At 58.9% G+C, this 13,377-nt stretch overlaps 1 protein-coding gene across 2 annotated transcripts in view; it reads right to left on the reverse strand.

Annotated features, from left to right (window-relative positions):
- BLACAT1 (BLACAT1 overlapping LEMD1 locus) overlaps window positions 1-12,780 on the reverse strand; it is a 32,881-nt gene extending 20,101 nt beyond the window's left edge. The window contains exon 1 of one of the 2 annotated variants that reach the window (XM_054648938.2): window positions 12,553-12,780. Coding sequence is in view for 1 of the 2 variants with exons in the window: in XM_077190697.1 (XP_077046812.1) it covers window positions 2,390-2,474 (85 nt within the window). In the remaining variant the exon portion in view is untranslated. Of the gene's footprint in view, window positions 1-2,389; window positions 3,219-12,552 lie in introns of those variants that run through there. The other variant, XM_077190697.1, reaches the window with a different exon arrangement.
- Between the last annotated feature and the right edge of the window lie 597 nt (window positions 12,781-13,377).

Raw genomic sequence — 13,377 nt, forward strand, 5'->3', positions numbered from 1 at the left:
GGAGGAGGGATTGATGGTCTGGATGGGGCAGGGATGGGGATTGATAGTCTGGGTCTGGATCTGGATCAGGTTCAATGGTCTGGATCAGGCAGGGATGGGGGAATTGATGGTCTGGGGCTGGATCTGGGTTAGAGTCAGTGGTCTGGGTCAGACAGGGATAGAGGGGATCGATGGTCTGGATCTGGATCAGGCCCTGGCAGGGATGAAGGGTCGATGGTCTGGATCAGGCAGGGATCAGGGGTCCATGTTCTGGCTCCATCAGGGATCAGGGGTCCATGTTCTGGCTCCATCAAGGATCAGGGGTCCATGTTCTGGCCCTGGCAGGGACGTGGAGCTGCAGCTGAGCCCCCCTGGGCAGTGCAGGGGCTGGACCCAGCTGAGGAGGTCCCTGCTCCCCTCAGAGCTCAGGGGCTGGGGAGATGGGCTGAGGGTTCAGTGGTCAGGAGTGAGCAGAGCACAGGGAACACAGAGAGCAGGAATGAGCAGGGCCAGGGGAGGATGGAGCCCCTGGGGGTTTGTCCAGGGGTAAATTGAAGGCAGGATGAAACCATGAGCAGGAATGAGCAGGAACAGGGGAGGATGGAGCCCCTGGGGATTTGTCCAGGGTGAAACCATGAGCAGGAATGAGCAGGAACAGGGGAGGATGGAGCCCCTGGGGTTTGTCCAGGGTGAAACCATGAGCAGGAATGAGCAGGACCAGGGGAGGATGGAGCCTCTGGGGTTTGTCCAGGGGTAAATTGAAGGCAGGGTGGAACCATGAGCAGGAACAGGGGAGGATGGAGCCTCTGGGGATTTGTGCAGGGGTAAATTGAAGGCAGGGTGAAACCATCAGCTCCACAGGGGCCACTCCAGCCCCCCTGGGAGGAGCCTCCCGTGGGATCAACCCCATCTTGGTGACTCCAGGGACGCCACCCTGGGCACAAACTTGGCAAGGAAAGAGATCAACCCTTCTCCCACATCACCCACCAGGGCTGAGCCCTCCAGCACAGGCACGGGGGGGGCAGTTTTGGGGATTTAGAGAATATTTGTCATCCTAACAATGACATTCCCCAGCCTTTACCTCGTTCCCCAAGCCACGACTCTTGGACTTTTTGGCTTTGTAGGAACACGTCCCATGGGAAAAGGAGGCTGCAGAGCATTTCTCATACAGCTGAAGGGCAGAGGCTGGCCAAGCTCACACAGCTTCTGCTGCTCTCCCAGGGGTTGGGAATCCCTGCCTGGGCACTGAGGGGCCGGGTTTGCTCTGGGTTTGGGGTTTCAGGGTCCTGCTGAGCACAGGGAAGGACCTGAGAGCCAAGCTCAGCTCCCCAGACCATCACAGGTGCAGCAGGCAGGGGTGGGTGCAGGAAATGTGGGACTGGGATCCCACATGGAGCACATGGATTAACCCCTGCAGGGCCAGCCTAGAGCCCGCTGGGGGCACTCAGAGTGTCCGAGGGGAGGCAGGTGTGGGACATTTGTGCTCTGGCTGCTGCCAGCCCTGTTACTCCCTGTAATTTCCTGGTTTTCCCTGTTATTCTCTGTAATTCCTTGATGTTCCCTGTAATTCCCTGTTGTTCCCCATTTTTCCCATTTTTCTTGTTGTTCCCTGTTGTTCCCTTGTAACTCCCTCTTATTCCCTGTAATTCCCTGTTATTCCCCGTTGCTCCCATTTTCCCCTGTAATTCCCTGTTTTTCCCTGTTTTTTCCCCGTTATTCCCCGTTGTCCCATTATTCCCCATTTTTCCTGTAATTCCTTGGAATTCCCTGTTGCTCCCCATGTTTCCCATTCCCTGTTATTTCCCATTTTTCCCTGTAATTCCCCCCGTTATTCCCCATAATTCCCAGCTATTCCATGTTTTTCCCCGTTGTCCCCAGCGCCTGCTCCCATCCCACTGCCCCCTGGCACCTCTCACCCCCAGCAGGAGCTGACCCGCACCCAGCGTCCCTTTGCCACCCCGAGCTGTCCCCTGCCCTGAGCAGGGCCCTGAGTGCCGCTGTCCCCTCCCAAGGGACGGCCACACCCGCAGGGGACACCCAGACCTGTCCCAGACCTGTCCCAAACCTGTCCCAAACCTGTCCCAAACCTGTCCCAGACCTGTCCCAGACCTGTCCCCGAGCTGCTCTCCCCGCCTGGAGCCAGCCCAGCCACCCTCCCTGGGGACACACAGACACCGCGAGGGGACATTTTTGGAGCCCCTCTGAGCGCTCCCTGTCCTCTCATCCGAAAAGGGACCAGGGCTGGGCTCGCCCTCGCCTCTCCTCAGAGGGAATTTTCCCTTCTGGCAGGGAAAAATCCTCATTTTCCTGAGCGGTGCAGACACGTGCGAGCCCCGCGGCGCGCACGGAGACCCCAGAGCAGCCCCCAAATCCCTGCAGGAGCCCAAACCCCCTCGGCACCAGCACACACCTGAATGAGCAGCGGCTCCAGGTGACGCCGAACCCGCGGCAATTCCCCTCTCCGAGCCCTTAATCTGCCGTTCCCCGGCTGACATCACCGCTCAGGTTGATACACGCACCGCTCCCCTTATCTTTCTTTGGGATTACCTCATCGGAGAGGGCTCGCAGAGCCTTCCTCTCACCCTCATCCTCCTCTCCCAGCTCGGAGCTGCAAGTTTGCCCGGAGGAAGGAGCGGCTGGATGCGGTTCCAGCTCTTCCCTCCCGCATCCTTCCAGCATCCAGCGGCTCCAGACCTGCCCGGAGCCCTTCGGAAACCAAACCGCACCTCGCGCAGCCTCCGCGGGGTTTATCCCCACCGCGAACAATGCCCGAGTGTTTCACGCACACGCACAACCCCGTCCGGCTTGGCCTGGGCGAGATAAAAAACTTCAATTCCCATTCCGGCCCTGGAATGCAAGAGTTAAACGAGCTCACGTGTAATTAACTGCTAACTACGTTAACATGTGTTGCATGTAATTCTCTGTCAACATAAATAAAGGGAATACAACACGAATATACCCACACACCTCCCAAATATTCACACAGAGACGAATTTCGGCCAGTTCGGGATCATTTTCACCCAAAACAAAGCCAGTTTCATGATTATCTTTCCTCCCGAGCTACCTCCACAAGAACAGAGCCACAGCAAGCCCCAACCGCAACAGCTGCACGAGAATGAAATCCCCACATTCCCACATTTTCAGCTCGGATCGCTCGGGGATGCTCCGGGCTGGGGATGCTGCCCAGGTGGGGAGCGGGGGATGCCGGTGCCCAGCGCCGATCCCAGCGCGGGCTGAGCGCTCCCCCGGTGCCCCCCACGCACCCAACTCCTGCAGGCAACGCTCCAGACAAAGAAAACCAGAGAAAAAAAAAATAAATAAACGAAAAAAAAAAAAACCCAAAACGCCGTCTTACTTTTTTTTTTTCCTTTCCTCCTCTTTTTTTTTTTTTTTCCTGCTTTTCTTTCCCCTTCCTCTCTCGTCCCGCAGCTTCACCCGCGGGGACTCCAGAAATTCTTTTTTTTTTTTTTTGGTGGGGCGGGGGGGGAATCTTGCAAAGCAACTTCAGGAGGTGCTCGGAGCCGAGAGGAGGCACCGGGGAGGGCTCGGCCAGGCGGAGAAGAGAAGGAACAAAAGCCCGAGCGGTGCTGAATAAGGTGCCTTCCTAATTGTGCAGGGGATTGTGGTGAGGCTGTGTGCGGCTGCGGGGCGGGAGGGGGCGGGTGAAGGGGCGATGGGGAGAGGCCTCGCTCCCTCCCTCCCTCCCCGAGCCGAGCTGCTGCATAAATTCTCTCCTGGCTCTCCATCCCTCGCCTCCCATCCCCGGCGCTTTCCCATTCCCCGCACGGCGGATGCGGGAGCCAGGGCACGGCCCCTTCTGCCCCCCACCCCGGGCACCGATTCCGCCTCTCCGCTGCTTTTCCCGGCTGGGTTTTTCTCCCGCTTTCCCCCCTTCCTGCTTTGTCTCCGGCCCCGTCTCGCAGCCGAGCAGACACAAAAGAGCCTCTGACCTGGGAGGAGAAAATTCCCCTTTTCCAAAGGGGAAAAAAAAACCAAAAAAAGCCCACCCGAGCTCCCCGCGTTTTGAGCAGGGAGGGGAATTAAAAATAGCTGGGCTAGTTCGGGCTGGGAGTTCATTGCTGCCCTAATGAGTGTAATTAGCGGGGTGAGGGTGGAAGCGGCTTCCCCTGCGGCTTCCAAGGGTTTTTTGGGGGGAAAACGGCGTTTTCCCGCTTCCAGGAGCTGTCCCTGGGTCACCTCAGCCTCCAACCAGCGGGGTTCAGACAGGATTAAATCCCAAACCCACCCCGAGTCCTCCGGGGCTTGGCAAAGCAAAGACGAGTCGGATTTGGGACTTTTTTTTTTCCTCTCATTTTCGTTGCTATCCCTGCACCTCAGCTCTCCCAAATCCCGGCTGGCAGCGGAATAAGGGGGGATTCAGCGGGGATTTAGGCGGGCTCGGGAGCCAGATCCTCCTCCCGTGGCATCGCCTCAGCCCCAGCGGGAGCGGGGCTGCTCTGCCCCGGGCACACGGGAGGCCCCTGGGGGTGGGCAAGGACCCTCCGTGCTCTCTGCCCTCTAAATAACCCCCCAAAATCCGAATTTCAGCCGTTCATTTCGGCTGCAGGGCTGCGGTGAGGATGGAGCAGGGGGTTCCATCCTGCGCACCCTCCCCTTAAATAAAGGTGGGATCATTGATGGATTCCCCTGATGCGCCGGGCAGCTCATTAACTGCCGGGCCTAATGAGCTGCTGGGCTTGTCCAGCGAGCCAGGAGGGTTGGGATGGGGGGATAATGTTGGACCTGGGCATGGGATTGCCCGAGCAGGAGGTCCAGGAGTGGGCTGAGCCCTCTCCAGCATCTGCTCCGCTCTGACATTGTGCTCACTTGGGCCTTTATTTTATTTTTTTTAATTGTCTTGATGTCCCTCATTTGCATAATCCCCCATAATGCAGCGCAGCAGGACTTTTGCTCTGAGCTAATAAATAGACGACAAAAATAAATGTGTCATTTAAGATTTGCTTCCATCCCTTGCCTTTGTGAGGGAGCTTTCAGCCGGGAATGACGCTGCCGGCGTGGATCTCGCAGGAGCTGTCAGCCCGGCCTTCCCCTCGCCCCTGGTGCTCAACTTTGCCAGATGTTTTCAGCAGAACCCGGCAGCCAGCAGCAGGAAAAGGCGGCTGTGGAATAGCGGGATGCGCTCCTGGCAGCCCAGGGATTGCTCCCAAAGCTCTTTCCCCAAATCACCCCGCGCTAAAAATATCAAAAATATCCCCCAGCCCACCCAAAGGCGCCTTGTTGTGGTTCTGCGTCCCGTGATGGGCAGGCAGGTGGCTGAGGTGTTTTATTTTTGGAGTGTTTAATTCAGAATTCCGGAGCGCTGTGATTTCCTCGCCTCCCCTGAGCCTTGCCCGGCTCTCCTCTCACCGTGGTGTTGAATTACTGATGAAATTCTGTTCCCCGAGCTGAGAAAAGGAGGAATTGCTGGGCCATGAATATCCGAGTGGGCTCAGGGAATGCATCTTTTTGCTGCAGGATTTCCCCCTCGGGTTCCACAAGAATTGATTTGTCCCCTTCCAAGAAATCCTCTGGATGGAGCCCGGGATATCGGTGGGAACAGCAGAGATCCCATCCCAGAGCAGTCAAAGCAGGTCCCGGGTGTCAAAACAAGATTTTAAAATAAATTCGCTTGGTGTTTTCCCAGGATGGAGCTGGGCTGGAAGATCCCAGGAATGCAGAGCACCCCTGGAATGTGAGGACGTTTGGGTCTGATGGAGCAGTGGGAGCCCTCAGATCCCCGGAGGTGTGGAAGGGACGGTTCCTTTGAAATCCTTTCACACCTCGTGCATTCCAGCAGTTGGGTTTTCCCTCTTTTCCCCCCAGCCTTGTAATCCTGGAGGATTCTCAGCCCTGACCTCAGAACACTTCAGCATTTTTGCTGAGAAAAGCCTGAAAACACCAACCCTAAAGGCTAAAAGCCACAAGAGAAATGAAAAAATAAAAAATAAAAAGAATAGGCAAGGTTGCTTATTTTTCCTTTAAACCCTGACCCATTTCAACTCATTTCTATGGCTGACTCTGGGGTGGGAGATGGAAAAGAAATTCCATCCACAACAAATCCTCCCCCAGCTCATCCTGGTGGTGAAATCTTCATCCCCATGGTGTGGACCAGCACCAGATCCGTGTGCTGGGATGGGATAAGGGAGCTCTGGGAAGGATCCATGAGGATGGGAGGAAGGGAAACCCAGCAGGAACGAGACGAGGCAAGGCCTGGATGGCTGTGGAGTCTCCCTGCAGGATGCAGAGAATAATTTCCCTTTTCCCCACAGCAGCAGGGCGAGAGGATGGGATCATCAGTCTTCATTACACGGCCAGAATAGGCTCTGTCAGGTTCTGCTGTGAAACCCATCAATATTCCCTTGGCCTGGCTGCCCAGAGCTCCCTGCCACGGTGGGCACTGGGACATGCCAGGGACAGCAAGGTCCCCCCCATGGGGCTGGGGGCACGCAGGGAGACACAATTATTGCCACACATTTTGGGGGTTTTGAAGGAATTTGGGGGGAGTTTCTCATCCAGCTCCTCAGGGGATTTCCTTTGCCATAAAATGTGCAGAAAAAACAGGGAAGGGAAGGGAAGGGAAGGGAAGGGAAGGGAAGGGAAGGGAAGGGAAGGGAAGGGAAGGGAAGGGAAGGGAAGGGAAGGGAAGGGAAGGGAAGGGAAGGGGAAAAGTGAAAAAAGGGTGAGGAAAAGGGGGGGGAAAGGGAAGGAGAAGGCGGGAAAAGGGGAAAAAAGAGAAAAGCAGAAAAGAAAAAAGGGAAGGGAAAAGAGGAGGGAGGGAGGGAGGGAGGGAGGGAGGGAGGGAGGGAGGGAGGGAGGGAGGGAGGGAGGGAGGGAGGGAGGGAGGGAGGGAGGGAGGGAGGGAGGAAGGAAGGAAGGAAGGAAGGAAGGAAGGAAGGAAGGAAGGAAGGAAGGAAGGAAGGAAGGAAGGAAGGAAGGAAGGAAGGAAGGAAGGAAGGAAGGAAGGAAGGAAGGAAGGAAGGAAGGAAGGAAGGAAGGAAGGAAGGAAGGAAGGAAGGAAGGAAGGAAGGAAGGAAGGAAGGAAGGAAGGAAGGAAGGAAGGAAGGAAGGAAGGAAGGAAGGAAGGAAGGAAGGAAGGAAGGAAGGAAGGAAGGAAGGAAGGAAGGAAGGAAGGAAGGAAGGAAGGAAGGAAGGAAGGAAGGAAGGAAGGAAGGAAGGAAGGAAGGAAGGAAGGAAGGAAGGAAGGAAGGAAGGAAGGAAGGAAGGAAGGAAGGAAGGAAGGAAGGAAGGAGTTTTTCAGGGAGCAAAATTCACCTGTTTTGCCCAGTTTCAAGCACAAAATCCCTCCCTGCCCTGTCCCTGTCCCTGCAGTGCCACCCCCGGGGCAGCTCCAGCCTCACGGGACGCTCCGGGCGTTCTCCCCCGTTTATCACGGGCATCTCCCGGCATCTTTCTCAAGGGCAGATGAATTTCGGGGAGCTCCCGGTTCCCTTTTCCCCCGGCGGCGGCTCTGGCACCGCGTCCTCCCCGCTGCCACTGCTGGAATTCGATTCCGCGGGGCTGCGAGCGCACTCCTGATTAATGGGACTCATTTCTGCTTGAGAGAAGGTTTGAAATGAGCAGCCGAGGGGAAGCGAGCGCAGAGGGATCCCCCCCTGTCCCCCACTCCCCCGGCGTCGCTGCCGTTGGCATTTCCCAGCCCGGGGATGGGCCAGCAGCTGAGCAGACGCGCTGGCCCCGTTTCAGCGCGGCAGAAGGTGCGGGAGGCGGGGAGGGGGTGCGGGGATGGGAGGGGGAACGAGCCGGGGGACCCCCGGAGCCCGGGATGGACGGGGAAGGGACCCCCGGGCTCGTGGTGCCCGGTCCTGCTCAGCGGCACCGGGGGGAAAGGGGGCACGGGGGGGTGGGACAGGGGGGGGACACCCAGGGACACCCGGGGACATCCAGGGACACGGGGAGGACAAAGAGGGGACATGGGGGGATACCCAGGGACACGGAGGGGACATGGGGGGGACACCCAGGGACACGGGGGGGACATGGGGGGGACATGGGGGGGACACCCAGGGACACGGGGGGAACACAGAGGGGACATGGGGGGGACACCCAGGGACACGGAGGGGATATGGGGGGGACACCCAGGGACACCCAGGGACACAGGGGGACACAAAGGGACACGGGGCGACACACAGAGGGGACACGGAGAGGACACGGGGGGACACAGGAACATGGGAGACACGGAGGGACACGGGGGGGATATGAGGGGGACACGAGGGGGACACGGAGAGGACACGGGGGGGACACGGGGGGACACAGAAACATGGGAGACACGGAGGGACATGTGGGGGACACGGAGCAGACACGGAGGGGACACGAGAGGGACACTGGGGGGCACGAGGGGGCTGCACATGGGTGGCCAATGAGCCTAAAGGTGAAGGAAAAAGGCGAACCCCGCCTGCTGCGGGGTCGGGGGTGTCCTGTCCCCTCTCCGTGAGTCCAGCCAGGGCTCAGCCCTCCTGTCCCCAGCCTGGGGGTGACGCTCCGAGGGTCGCTCCAGCCGGGGGTGCCCATAGGGGTCTCTCCAGCCGGGGGTCCCCACGGGGGTCTCTCCAGCCGGGGGTCCCCATGCGGGTCCCTCCAGCCGGGGGTCCCCATGCGGGTCCCCATGCGGGTCCCTCCAGCCGGGGGTCCCCATGCAGGTCCCCATGCGGGTCCCTCCAGCCGGGGGTCCCCATGCGGGTCCCTCCAGCCGGGGGTCCCCATGCGGGTCCCCACGGGGGTCTCTCCAGCCGGGGGTCCCCACGGGGGTCTCTCCAGCCGGGGGTCCCCATGCGGGTCTCTCCAGCCGGGGGTCCCCACGGGGGTCTCTCCAGCCGGGGGTCCCCACCTCCGCGGCCGCTGCCGGGCATCCCCATCGCCCTGCCGGGACCCCCCCCCGCCGGCTCGGGACTCTCTGAGCCCATCCCGGGCTGGTGCGAGCCCCGAGGTGCCCGCCCGGCTCCCTGGGTGCTCTCAGGCAGGCAGAAGCTGTGGTACCCCTGTGACCCCACGTCTGTGCCCCACGGAGAGGCTGCCCCACGCCGGGGCTCTGTAGGACGCGTGGTGGCCCCGGGAATCACGGGAGATCTCCCCTGACCCCTCCGGCGTCTCCCCGAGGAGCGGCGGTGCCTCCCCGGCGTCTCCTTTTCAATTTGTTTTTATAAGGAAGCAGAAAAAGAGAGAGAGAGGGAGGGAGAGGGAGTCACATCCTAATCTGGCAAAATGTCAGGGAGTGATTCAGAGAAGAGGCGAGCGGCAGAGAGAGGCAGCCCACACAGGAGACTTGTTTCTGATTTCCAAATGTCAGCATGTCCTTTAATTAAATGCTGATTAACAGGGGACGTGCTCCCCTGTGCCAGGGCTGCTGCTGCTGCTGCTGCTGCTGCAAATCCCGGCTCCAGAGAGAGCCTGGGCAGCTCTGCCACCCCTGGGATGGGCTCTGGGCAGCCCAGTGATGCCTCAGGGTTGGGGTTTTTCTGTTTTTCAGGTTCTGTGCTGCTTCAGCGCGTGGGTCTGGGTTCATGTTAGGGGATGGTGAGCTCTGATCACAGAGACAAAACAATTCCTGCTCCAGCTGGGGACCAAGGACAAATGATCCAAATCTCAGGCCCAGGAGCACAAACAGCGTGGGCTGGGACTTGATAACCTAAAGCTGTAATTGGACAATTAACTCCAATGTGCAAATGGAGCAGTGACAGAGCCCGTGAGCAGTTGTGGTCTTGACCCCCATTTTGTGGTCACGCTTTCCACGCTTCTCCTGCCATCTCCACTCTCTGCCTGTGCCACACGTCCCTCCCAGTGCCACCAAAGCCTCTCTGTGTCACCTTTGGATGTGTGAGATGGGGTGACACGGGACTCTGGGTGCCACATCTCCCTGTGTCACAGGGACTCTGGGTGTCCCCTGTCCCTGTGTCACAGGGACTCTGGGTGTCCCCTGTCACTGTTCCCTGTGTCACAGGGTCTCAGGGTGCCACATCTCCCTGTGTCACAGGATCTCTGGGTGTTCCTGTCCCCATTCTCTGTGTCACAGGGTCTCTGGGTGTCCCATCTCTCCATTCCCTGTGTCACAGGATCTCTGGGTGTCCCCTGTCCCTGTTCCCTCTGTCACAGGGGCTCTGGTGCCACATCCCCCTCTGTCACAGGATCTCTGGGTGTCCTCTGTCCCCTTTCCCTCTGTCACAGGGGCTCTGGGTGCCACATCCCCCTGTGTCACAGGATCTCTGGGTGTCCCCTGTCCCTGTTCTCTGTGTCACAGAGGCTCTGGTGCCACATCCCCCTCTGTCACAGGATCTCTGGGTGTCCCTGTCCTCGTTCCCTGTGTCACAGGGGCTCTGGGTGTCCCCTGTCCCTGTTCCCAGTGTCACAGGGTCTCAGGGTGCCACATCTCCCTGTGTCACAGGGTCTCAGGGTGCCACATCTCCCTGTGTCACAGGATCTCAGGGTGTCCCTGTCCCCGTCCCCGTGCCGTGTGCTGCTCACAGCACCAGGTGCTCCTCTCCCAGCTCCCGCGGCGGCGCTGCCTGTTCCATCCCCAGGCGCCACCTGATGGCACCAGCTCCGGGAAGGATTTGTTGGACAACATTCCCCAGCCACAGAGCCAGCAGGAATCAGCTCCCAGGGTGGAAATGGGAAATGGGGACACGGAGGACAGCCCTGCCCCACACCGAGCCCAAAGAAAGCACAGCCAGCTCCTCTCTTCTTCCCAGGACCTCAAAAGTTCTTCCCAGCTCCCCAGGGGGAGGCAGATCCTGCTACCCCTGCCTGGAGCATCCCCACAGCTCCCGAAGATGAAACAGGAAAGCCTTATAAACATGATTGTCTGGCAAAAGAGTTTGAGAATATGGAAACTATAAGCGAGATTGAAGTGAAAGCAAGCTTTGAGATCCCTCAGTTACTGAACAACTGGAAAACAATGGTGTGGCCACTGAAGGTGATCCCCTTTTGATGGAACAACACCCTCTGCTTGCAGACAGGCCCAAGGGTCAGAGCAGACCCTACAGCTTGGCAGAAGGGGCCCAAAGAGGAGTTTTTAGGGTTTAAAATGTAACACAGTGTGGTAATGTAATGATTCTTATAGGCTGTATGTAAATGCTATAGGATTTGTATCTTGTACTAGATTGGTCAGTGAGAATCAGAATATTCAACACAGAAGAAGATTTATTGTAAGGGGAACCTCACTCTCTTACCCTTTTTACTCCTCTTATGCTCTTGCTCTCTTACCCTCTCACCCTCTCATCCTCTCTCCCCCTCTCTTCTCTCAGTCCTGCTCCAGCTGTGCCTGGCAGCTCCCAGCAGGGCCCTGCCCTTGGCTCTTTGCAATGAACCCCAAGTTCCCAGCCCTGGTTGCAGAGATCTCTCATCTCTGTCCATCCTGACCGTCCCACCCCCCCGATGCTCCTCCACCCCTGGGTTTAATTCCCCTGACAGACCTGAGGAAACACCGAAATCCCGGGAGCAGCAAGCCCCGGACATCTCCCCCTGGGAAATGCAGGAAAAGCCACCAGCCAAGGGCACTGCCACACCAGTGTCACCTCTGCCCCCCTCGGTGCCCCCCAGCCTGTGTGGGGATCTCAGAGCAGGAGGCTGGGCAACTGCAGCCAGAGGAGAGGGAGGATTTGCATAACCAGGGCCACAGCCAGGCCTGCACCTCCCCTGTCCCCAAAGGGCAGGGGACACAGGTGACAGCAGCCAGCGCTGGGTCAGGGTCCTCCTCCAGCAAAAAACCCGTGGAGAGGGGAAGGTTGACTGTGCCATGGCCCCGTTTCACCGCTGACCCTCCCCTTCCCTCCCTCACCAGGGAGTGCCCGGTGCCAGACAGGGCAGAGGCTCCAGCTTGGGAGAGCCCCTGGATCTTCCCGTGAGCTCAGCAGGGATCCCCAGGGATGGATTTAGGAGCCAGGGTCCCTGGGATGAGCCACCCTCATCCCCAGGGATGGATTTACGAGCCAGGATCCCTGGAATGAGCCAAGCTGGCCGTGTCTGTCCCCAGGGATGGATTTAGGAGCCAGGATCCCTGGAATGAGCACACGTGGCCATACCTGGCTCCCTAAGGATGGATTTACCAACCGGAATCCCTAGAATGAGCCACCCTGATCCCCAGGGATGGATTCACCAGCCAGGACCCCTGGAATGTGCCAAGCTGGCTGTGCCTGTTCCCAGGGATGGATTTACCAGCCAGGATCCCTGGAATGAGCCACCCTGGCCATGCCTGGATCCCCAGGGATGGATTTACCCACCAGGATCCCTGGAATGAGCCACCCTGGCCGTGCCTGGCTCCAGAGCCCACCCAGCCCGCAGGGACCACCCTGTCCTGCTGCTCTCCTCTCTCCCTGTTTTGCCAGGCTCGGGGAGCACCAAACCCCCCAAAAACGAAGAATGCAGAGACTGCAGCGAAGTGTCGGTGCTGGGAGGGACCGGGAGGGGAGAGCGCGCACAGGGGGAGGGGAGGTAGCGGCGCTGGGGAAGGGAGGGGAGGAATCATTCCGAAGGAGCCAGATTTCCATATTCCCCCTGCTGGAAGATTAAAGTTTGCATCCCAAATGTGATTGCTGTCGGCTCCCTGCCTCGGAAGGCACGTACCTGTCTCAGCAGCCGGCGGGCTCAGGGTCCATGCTGGCTACCTGTCAGCAGGCTGTGCCTTCTGTTCCCGCTGAGCAGCATGTCTGCTCCGCTCCGCTCTGCTCCGCTCCGCTCTGCTCAGCGAGGGAGTTCAAAGCTGCAACTTGAGGACTCGAGGGTGTGCGGGGAGATGGACGCGCTCGCTGAGCATGAAAAGCAGCCATTGGCTCTGCCTCGCCGGCTGCTCTGCCGCTGGGCTGGGCTGAACGTGTGTCATCCTTCCCCTCGGCACGGCACGGCACGGCCGGGGCTTCACCCGGGAGAAGGAGGAGCGGGGTTGAGGGGGTTAATCCCGGAGAAGGAGGCGCGGGGTTGAGGGGTTAACCCGGGAGAAGGAGGAGTGGGGTTGAGGGGGTTAACCCGGGAGAGGGCAGGGTTGAGGGGGTTAACCCAGGAGAAGGAGAGGCAGGATTGAGACGGTTAACCCGGGAGAAGGAGGCGAAGGGTTAAGGGGTTAACCCGGGAGAAGGAGAGGCAGGATTGAGAGGGTTAACCCGGGAGAAGGAGGCGAAGGGTTAAGGGGTTAACCCAGGAGAAGGAGGCGTGGGGTTGAGGGGGATAAATCCTGGGAAGGAGGGGCGTTATTGAGGGGGACAGCCCTGGGAAAAGAGGGGCGTTATTGGGGTTATTGAGGGGGGATGACCCTGGGAAGGAGTGGCGTTATCTGGGGGATAACCTTGGGAAGGTTTTATTGAGGGGGCACAACCTTGGGGAAGGAGGGGCGTTATCCCAGGGGGGATGAACCTCAGGGAAAAGAAGCGCATTATCCTGGGGGGATGAACTCTG

This window comes from Agelaius phoeniceus, chromosome 25 (genome assembly GCF_051311805.1).
Source record: "Agelaius phoeniceus isolate bAgePho1 chromosome 25, bAgePho1.hap1, whole genome shotgun sequence".
Taxonomy (NCBI): domain Eukaryota; kingdom Metazoa; phylum Chordata; class Aves; order Passeriformes; family Icteridae; genus Agelaius; species Agelaius phoeniceus.